The following is an 8,894-nucleotide window of genomic DNA, read 5'->3' as shown; positions in this document are numbered from 1 at the left end:
AGAAAATGTAACCGAAACCGGAAGTCATAATCCCCCTGATATGCTTTGGAATGGAGTCAAAAGTTGACAGATTTTAGAAGTTATGCAGAATAATCTCTGTTTGTGAGTCGTATATTATTGTAATGAAATTAATCATTATCATATCAATAATGATAATCATAACTGAAGCACATGTATGCTATTTGCAAACGACAGCATACTTTTAAAATATTCCAAAAGATTTAGATGCAGCAAGCAAATGGTAATTCAGAGGACTGCTTCATGGAACTCCACTCGGACAAATGCACTTTACACACCATTCCACCACACCGTACAATCAAACACCAATAAACTGGCTTTGATCATATACATTAGACGTTACTGTCAAATACAGATCACTTTTACTTATAAACAACCTACATTGTAAAATGGGAGAAACAATGTCAAGGGCAAAAGATCATTAGCCTTTCTTAAACGCAGAAAACAGTGCCGAAACTACTGCAATCAACATTTTCAAATGATAGTCTGCCCAAGAAAGCATTTCCCCAATGTTTCATACAAACAGCACGACAAAGGTAAACCTGCTTCATGTTGGTAAATGATATATATATTGGACGAGTTTTGCCTTATCTTGGTGTACTCATGACCCGGACCTTTTCTAAGTGACCTCAACTACAGGGCTCGGCACCACTGTCACAACCTTTGTATATAAATAAGATATAGAAATACAATTGTGTTAAGGTAAAGCTCGTGTCCTCGTTCCTGTGTCCTTGACCTGTTACCATAACCAGATATAATAGAACTATCACATTGTACGGGAGTGCCCCTCTGTTCAGTCGACCAACATGATCCTCGCCGTTCTCATCGCTGCCACATGCGCGTGTGTAGGAGGTAAACAGTTTTAGCGTCATCTGTAAGCTTTGTATGGTCCTTTTTGAAGACACATTTTAGTACTGATCATCTTTTTCTTATTTCCTTCGTGTTAATTATTCAGACGAAACGGCAAACTAAAAAACGTGAACACAATTTTATCTTTTTCCCGTCATTTTCACTTTATGATTTGAACGAAAATGATGGAAAGAGATACCTATTGAATTTCGTAGCAAAATCATGGAACGGAGAGTGAATGAGTGGGTTAATGAAGACTACGGGGAGCTTCATGGTCGCTGTCATGATCTCACTGAGAATAGTATATCTCCTTGTGTGAATACATGTATCAGTATACCTGTTGTTTTGTTGTTACTTCCTCAGTTCTAACTTTGAGAGCGTAGCGTAGCATTCCTTGGATTTGCCCTAGGCTAACATGGCGGGGAAGTTACCCTTCTGGAACAACCGGGCCTGTATTCAAGAAATTATTCTCATCCTCAGCCTCAGATGCTGTGCTTGACTTGAATACAAATACTGTTTTCTCCATTTTAGTACGTTTGACTTACATAACACAAGTTTATTTTAGCACTGTGTATTTACGGACCCTGGTACTGTATGTACGTACTTCCTCTCCTATTCCGAGTTAATCGACGACAGACCGATATAAAAAAAAAGTCGATAAAACGTCAGAATAATACGGACTATTTTTCTCCTTGTAGTTTTTCATTGGTCTCTGTCTTGATTGTGATTTTTTCATATATTTTTCTATGTTCATTGATTTTTAGGCCATTTTTGTTATACATTCGGTATTCCATTATCGTCTCCTATGGCTTGATGACGTTCATTTTGCGGTTCTGGGACGGCATCTACTAACATAATGCTATAGATACATATGTAGTACACACGCTGTTCGAAGTTCGATTACAACCAAAACATGAACACAAGTTAATTGTTTAAAATATGCGAGACGAAAGAAATATGTTAGTAGGTGTTATGTTTTACTCTGACTTGGTAAACATTATTGTGACTCTAAGATGGACAAATCACAAACACGTGAAGTCCCGTTGATCATTCATACAAGGGGGCGTAATACATACAACAAGGTTGCACAACAGTAAACAATTCCAAATATAGTTACAGTAGGCACATTTTTTTTTACTTTTAGCTAAGTCGCCATGGTATCAGCGGTACGAGCAATTCTTCACAGAAGTGTTGCCTAGCAACGCCACACTGAACGCGCTATGGAAGGAGCACGTGGCTTCGTACCAACGTCAGGTATGTACTGATCGAGTGGAGCGCAAAATAAGGCGTGGATTACACACTTTCTCTACAAAGTACTGGTTCTGAATGTTTATCTAAGTTTTGTATTACACAGATCATTCGTTATTTTTGTATTGTTTAGTGCTAGAATGGTTAGTTATCAGCCCCAGTACCATTCTGTTTCGTTTGCGTGTGTCCCATGGTGCCGCTATACTGTTACTTTTACTTTGTGTCATCCGTCACTAGTAAGAACCTATGATAATGTTTTGTAATGATTGATTGGTTTATTCATGTTATCTTCAAGGTTTTTACATATACGTGTTAGATTGTTTGGTTGTTTTTGTACTGTATACTGGTTAGACCCAAGTGGCCTTCCCGTGTTGAAAAAAAAACACCAAAAAACCCAACAAAACAACAACAAAATACTTTACAATCAAGTTGAAACTTATAGCTACCGTTGACATTATCATTTTTCCTAAACATATCTTCCATATGCCCTTTGAACTTTTTTAAAAACAATAGTAAAAATTCAGGAGCCTAGCTCAGGACCTATCCAATGATAATCCAACACTTGACCAATCTTGCCTTCAATGAATCGCAAACGAAAACTATGAACAATGAGTGATTAACACCACTGCTAATTAGATGATACATCCTAGACAAGAAGACTCGTGTTTCATTAGCTTCTCGAAACAAGCTCTGAAATGCAACTCCTCTTTGTAGTGATACATTGATCTGTTGTGCACAGATGCATGACAAGTGTAACATAACCGGGAATGGCCAAAAGATTTAAGATATTTTATTTCTTTGGGAATGACGCCATTATTTCTATGATTGCAGGAGAGAGATATTACTTTCTCAATCCCACACTTTGACTGCCACATACAAAACGCGCACAGTGGATATGCAGCCACTTCCGGTGAGTTGGAATGTTGGGTAACTTATGGCGTGTTTAACTGTATTTAAAAGTATAAACACTTTGTTGTCTTTAACATCAACAGTCATACTCCACGATGTTTATTGAATACTAAGTATGTGCTTGTTGTTTTGCACGCCTCCAGTCCATGGCCTACATCCTGGTGACATCAAGGTGGTGGCAGCTATGGGCGATTCCTTAACTGTGAGTCCTTTACTGTCATACAATGTGTGACATTGACGGCCCTTAACTAGATATTGTTTGTATTCTGAGTAAAAGCCCGACGATTTTATAATGCGTACTTCTTTGAGAAAAGATAACTTTTTAATTCGTGTATTCTGCTAGTATTACTGACCGACTTAGGGGTGTATATAAGACCAGTTTGTTGGGCATTTTCGTTTTCTTAATGGGTGCAAAGGTGCTTTGTTGTATTATATTCGAAACAGTTAAGCAAGTGCCAACGTGTGGTCATACGCATATACTTGGGGTCTTAGAGGGGCAGTATTAAATAAGAATGTTTCAAATTGTCTTAAAAGAAAATTGGAAAACATTCAACATTTTCATTTCGAAACATGTGAAAACTAAGCACATAAACATATGGAAAGGAAAGACATAAACTTACCATGTCTTACCTTCCTAAACCAACCAAGACCCGACCAAGGTGCACGCAAATATTTTGAGTATATGTATATACTTTTTTCATTTTCTAAAATTTTTAAATTTGCATCGGATGTTTAGCACGAAATACAATAGGTATTGATGCAACCATAATAAAGAGAAATAAACGAAGAAAGCAAGGGGCGCAGAACTGCCTACAATGTAATAGGCGCTCATCATTTGAAATCTGCAGGAATCGCGTACTTTCCAATGATTGAATGTGCCATTATTCTGCTTTATGAGATTTGTATTTAGGCTTGGCTTTTTTCGTCTGATACAACACTCACATCGTCTGATACAATACTCACAAATCATACCCAGCAAGCACATGTTACGTGTATCTATGAGAGCTAATTTATCTGTGTATTGACTTATTATAGGCTGGTAACGGTATCCTAGCAACCAATGTGGTCGGTGACCTTTTGGAATATAGAGGTCATTCGTGGAGGTAAGTGGTATAGAAGTTCAACCCTCGCCGTTCAGTGTCGCGGCCCTTGTGAATATATTTTGACTAGCGGGGAATACAATGAGTAATCTGAGATTCGATACGATGATTAAGTCCGTCTTGTTGTTGCACGTGACCATTAAGTCTAGAACACAGAGACCGGGAAATACATTGTACGTCTATCGAAAATAAATATACAAATTCAAATATGTCTAATATTAATCATTCATTACTTTCTTCTTTATACAAATGTATTTGTTTATTTAATTTTCAATTTTGTTTTGGATTTGTTTGTGATAATCTCAGAATAACAAGTTATAATGATCTAAACGTTAATAAAAGCTCCTGACTTTATTTTCAAAAACGAATAAATATTCCCATAAATATTGAAAAAAATGCTATTCTGTTTTATTGTATAAGTGTGCACCTCTTTGTTTTGTCGGTATGGTGAATTGTGATTTGGGTTACAGTATTGGTGGCGATGGTGAACTGGAAGAGGTTCTTACCTTTCCAAGTAAGTCTCAGACGTGAAATGCAGCCAAACGTAGTGATCATATACGCCTCTCAGATACATTGTAACGTTCTATAAGACAGACACTGACACTTTCTGGAACGCATCGTTACAAATAGTTCTCATAACTGTTTTTGGAAACTTTGTATTGAAATGTACGTTTATGTCCTTTTCCTCTCTGCAGACATTCTGAAGAAGTTCGGTGGGTATCTGTACGGGTACTCTGAGGGGATTGCCAAGAGAAACTTGACAGGGGCTAACCTCAACATCGCCAACCCTGGAGATGTAGCCGCGTACGTTATCATCATCATCATATCATCATCATCATCATCGTTTCATCATCATCATTCTCATCATCATCATCATCGTTGTCGTCATTGTCGCTGTCATTTTTCTTTTATTTCTCCATGGCAGAGATAATATTTAAACTGTTGATAAACTTGTTTTACAATTAGTTTCAACTTACATCATTACAACGACAACGGCTTTCTACCATTATCCATCACAGTGGGTTAATGATGTCAGTGATCATGTATAGCTATAGTGATGATATCTTGTACTGCCAATGTTGACAGTAATCTCTTAATACATAAGAACTATGCAAGATTCATGTTTTAGGAATATGCCTGAACAAGCCCATCTCCTGGTGGCCAGAATGAGGTCGAGTCCAAACGTTCGCATCGCTGATGACTGGAAGGTGGTGACATTGTTTATTGGGGGAAATGACCTGTGCGACTACTGTTCCAACCCGGTAACTAATATTAGACAAAATATATATGGAACTTCTCTCAGACCCGGTAACTAATATTAGACAAAAAATATATGGAACTACTCATAGACCCGATAATTAGAAAAATATATCTGTATCATAAAGATAAAAATAATTTTCAGTACAATGTCAAGGATTAAACTGCAAGTTTTTCTCTTTTGTGATTGAATGCAATCCAGTTTGTTAAAAGCACCAGGTAGTGGTCGCAGGTCGCAGGCTTTTCCGGTATTCCTCCACCACCACAACCTGACACGTCCTTAAAAATCTGTTAATATGAAATAAAATATAAACAAACAAACTTACAAGAATCAATTCTCTTTTAAAGGCACAATACAGCCCGGACAACTATGTACGTCACATCCGGGACGCACTTGACATCCTGAAGGCCAATCTCCCAAAGACGTTTGTTAACCTCGTCAGTATATTTGATATAGCGCCTATTGCGTCAATGGAGAAGGGGTTCATCTGCACCGTAGTGCACGCGTAAGTAGAGTGACGTGTATCTGAGGAAACTAAGTTCCGTTTTTTCATTCTTTAAATTTAATGATTTTACTGTATTGAACGGTATCTGAGTACAACAGACTGGTACAAATATTCAAACTTTCAGCATTAAAGTGATACTAAATATAAAATGAAATAGATACTATTACAACACTACAAACAAACTGAAACAAAATTTATCGATTTGATCAGTACGGGATCTTCAATATATTTTCCTACGCTTTGCCAATATTAATAATCATGTAAAACTAATTTGCTTTGCGTACATATGTACTTAATTGTTCGTAGATTCGTGTGCGAATGTGGTGCAGACACATCGAACGGGCCGATGTTGAGACAGGTTACACATGCGTACCAAAAGGGTCTGGAGGATTTGATCAACAGTGGCCGTTATGACACCAATGATGACTTCACTGTTGTCATTCAGCCGTTCTACAAACACACAGAACCGCCAAAACTGGTGAGTTGACTAGGGATATGTGATAACAAACACACGGAACCAACATGTACTGATGATTGCAAACACAAGGACCTTCCAAAACTATTGAGTTCCACAGGGAACCATCAGAAACTTCTGAATGTAGTAAACCATGCAAAACTTTTTTGTTGCATAGAGACCGATCCAAAATTGACCGGATTCTCTGCGAACCATCTAAACTATTTGTTTCATAGGGAACTATCCAGCTGATGTGTAGTATATCACACTAGTGCCATTGTTCCTGACATATGCTATTATTAATTTTTACAGGACGTTAATGGGAAGGTTGACATGTCCTACTTCAGTCCAGACTGTTTCCATTTCAACCACAAAGGACATTTCGCGTCAGCAATCTCTCTCTGGAACAATATGGTACGTTGCTGACACAATACCTCGATATAACGACATTTGTTCTGTGCATGCCGACTCACTTATAGGTAATAAGGGAAGGTCTGTCCTGGTGACGAAATCACTTTTAAGTAAATGCATTAATTGCATTACTGAACACTGTTACTAATTGTATACGAACAAAATTTGAAACAAAACAATATTTGTTAAACGTAGATCACATTTCAAAATATTTTTTTGTTGAGACTGACATCATTTCATAAACATAATGTAGGTAAAGTTTATTTACCGATTTTCGTTTATAAATCTACATAAACAGTTAGATTTGGGAATCGTAAGAATATGGAACAATATTTTAGCACCGATTGTAAACACTTTTGAAAATAGACTGGATACGCATCGGGAGAACAAGGAACCCCTATATAATTATAGATCTGAGATGCATTAATGCTTCAAGTGACGTTACATTCATCTATTGTTCCATATTTTAGTGTTATGATTTCGAGTCCGATGTAGATGTTCTTTGTAGATCCTGAATCGGTAAACAAACTTATATTTTGCGTAAAATCTCATTTTTAAAGTCGCACCACAGTTCATGATTATGTATTTAGTAGAGAACGAAAACTATTGTTCAAAACATGATTAGCGAATCTGGTAAGCATGTCAAATGATCCTGCTCACCCTTTTAATTTACTATTCCTTTAAGAAACATGTAATGTTAGTAGTGGCATCTAACGCTATATTTGGTACTTGGTAAACAGTCAGGGGTATTATTATTACGTGTGTGCTGTTGTTACTACAGCTGGAGGCGCCCGCCGTTAAGCAAGAGGAGTGGTATCTGAACCAGCCTTTCCATTGTCCCACTTTCCAGGTATGTACATATGTCACGTGATCGTCACGTCCTAGAAAGCCAATAAAACTAGTTCGGGATGTACTATACATGTTTTCCTAAATCCTCACTAGAACTGCATATATAAACATGTACATTGTAACTTCACGTTCTAAAACGTTACGTTTCCTCAATCTGATTTAGTGACAAAATCTAGTCTACCGATAAAATAACTAGTTCCTGAAACATACTAACGAGAATTAAAGCAATTGTATGCAAACTTGCTGTGACGCTTGCAGCTGTATATTTAGTATACGCGTAGGTTAGCTTACTGTTCGATTTAAACCCTAACCAAATATCTCCTTGGTTACCACCTACGATATCTATATTTGGTATACTTATAGTTGGATATTAATTGTTGTATTTGCAGTATCAGTGTCTACCTTTGTTGAAATACCTGGTAAAATATGTTAAAATATGTCAACAATTAGTTATGTAGTATGTAAATTACGACATTTCAGCCATCGGATGTAGTAATCCTAGATCTCTCATACCTATATGCTGACATATCTGCTGTTTATACATAACAAAAGAAAACCCCGAAGCGTAAACAATGCGGTATTTCGAACTCAAAATCGATTAAACTAAGGCAAAATGATTTACTTAGAGACCCTTGAAGAAGTACACATATCCTTACGGCTTGTGATTATACCCTTATCATGTAATAATGAAGCGATGATGTTAATGAGTGTAAATGGTTTCATAAACTTGTGTCATCTGATACATTGAGTACGTCACTGTTTCGTATTCGGCCCCATATGTATGTGTCATGTGATGTTTTGATGATGTCAAGTGGGCAACTAATTGTAACATCATATGATGTGATGAAAATCATGATTTCCTGAATTATGGTCGAGTGTTTATCGTTACAATATGTTAGCTTCGTGTTCCTCAACATATGTCAATTGTCTCTATTCGGCAATTGCGTGGAGCAATTCGCCAAACATAAAGCACGACAGTACTTTGATCTATTAATGCAGGCTCTTCTAAAAACCGACAATAATTTATGTAAAGAAGCAATTAGTTTTCATGCTTATTATTTCTTAACAATCTTTCATCTCCAGCATGTTGCCGTAATTGATTCCGTGTTTGGTCTTTATAATTTCAGACCTACAATCCTTCCGGTTTCTTCACTACCTACAATAACTGATCGGATTTCCATACAATAAACTGTATCTATCATTCCAATCCATCGTGTTTGTTTATTTATTAACAAAACATACATCAGATTGTGGGCACATCAGTATTTTAGGAAAAGACTTATGTAGGCACTG

The 8,894-nt window shown here is 36.9% G+C and overlaps 1 protein-coding gene across 1 annotated transcript; it reads left to right on the top strand.

Moving 5' to 3' along the window:
- Positions 1 to 761: 761 nt before the first annotated feature.
- Positions 762 to 8,808, top strand: LOC110460891 (phospholipase B1, membrane-associated-like). Its single transcript, XM_021514098.1, has 13 exons — positions 762 to 870; positions 2,012 to 2,121; positions 2,947 to 3,025; positions 3,168 to 3,226; positions 4,060 to 4,127; positions 4,595 to 4,638; positions 4,820 to 4,928; positions 5,254 to 5,386; positions 5,730 to 5,887; positions 6,194 to 6,365; positions 6,654 to 6,755; positions 7,534 to 7,602; positions 8,729 to 8,808. Exons 1-13 carry the CDS (start codon positions 825 to 827, stop codon positions 8,768 to 8,770), a joined length of 1,191 nt encoding a protein of 396 aa, XP_021369773.1. The 5' UTR covers positions 762 to 824; the 3' UTR covers positions 8,771 to 8,808.
- Positions 8,809 to 8,894: the final 86 nt, after the last annotated feature.

This window comes from Mizuhopecten yessoensis, unplaced genomic scaffold, assembly GCF_002113885.1.
Source record: "Mizuhopecten yessoensis strain PY_sf001 unplaced genomic scaffold, ASM211388v2 scaffold10513, whole genome shotgun sequence".
NCBI lineage: Eukaryota > Metazoa > Mollusca > Bivalvia > Pectinida > Pectinidae > Mizuhopecten > Mizuhopecten yessoensis.
This window is presented reverse-complemented; position numbering and strand designations above follow the sequence as displayed.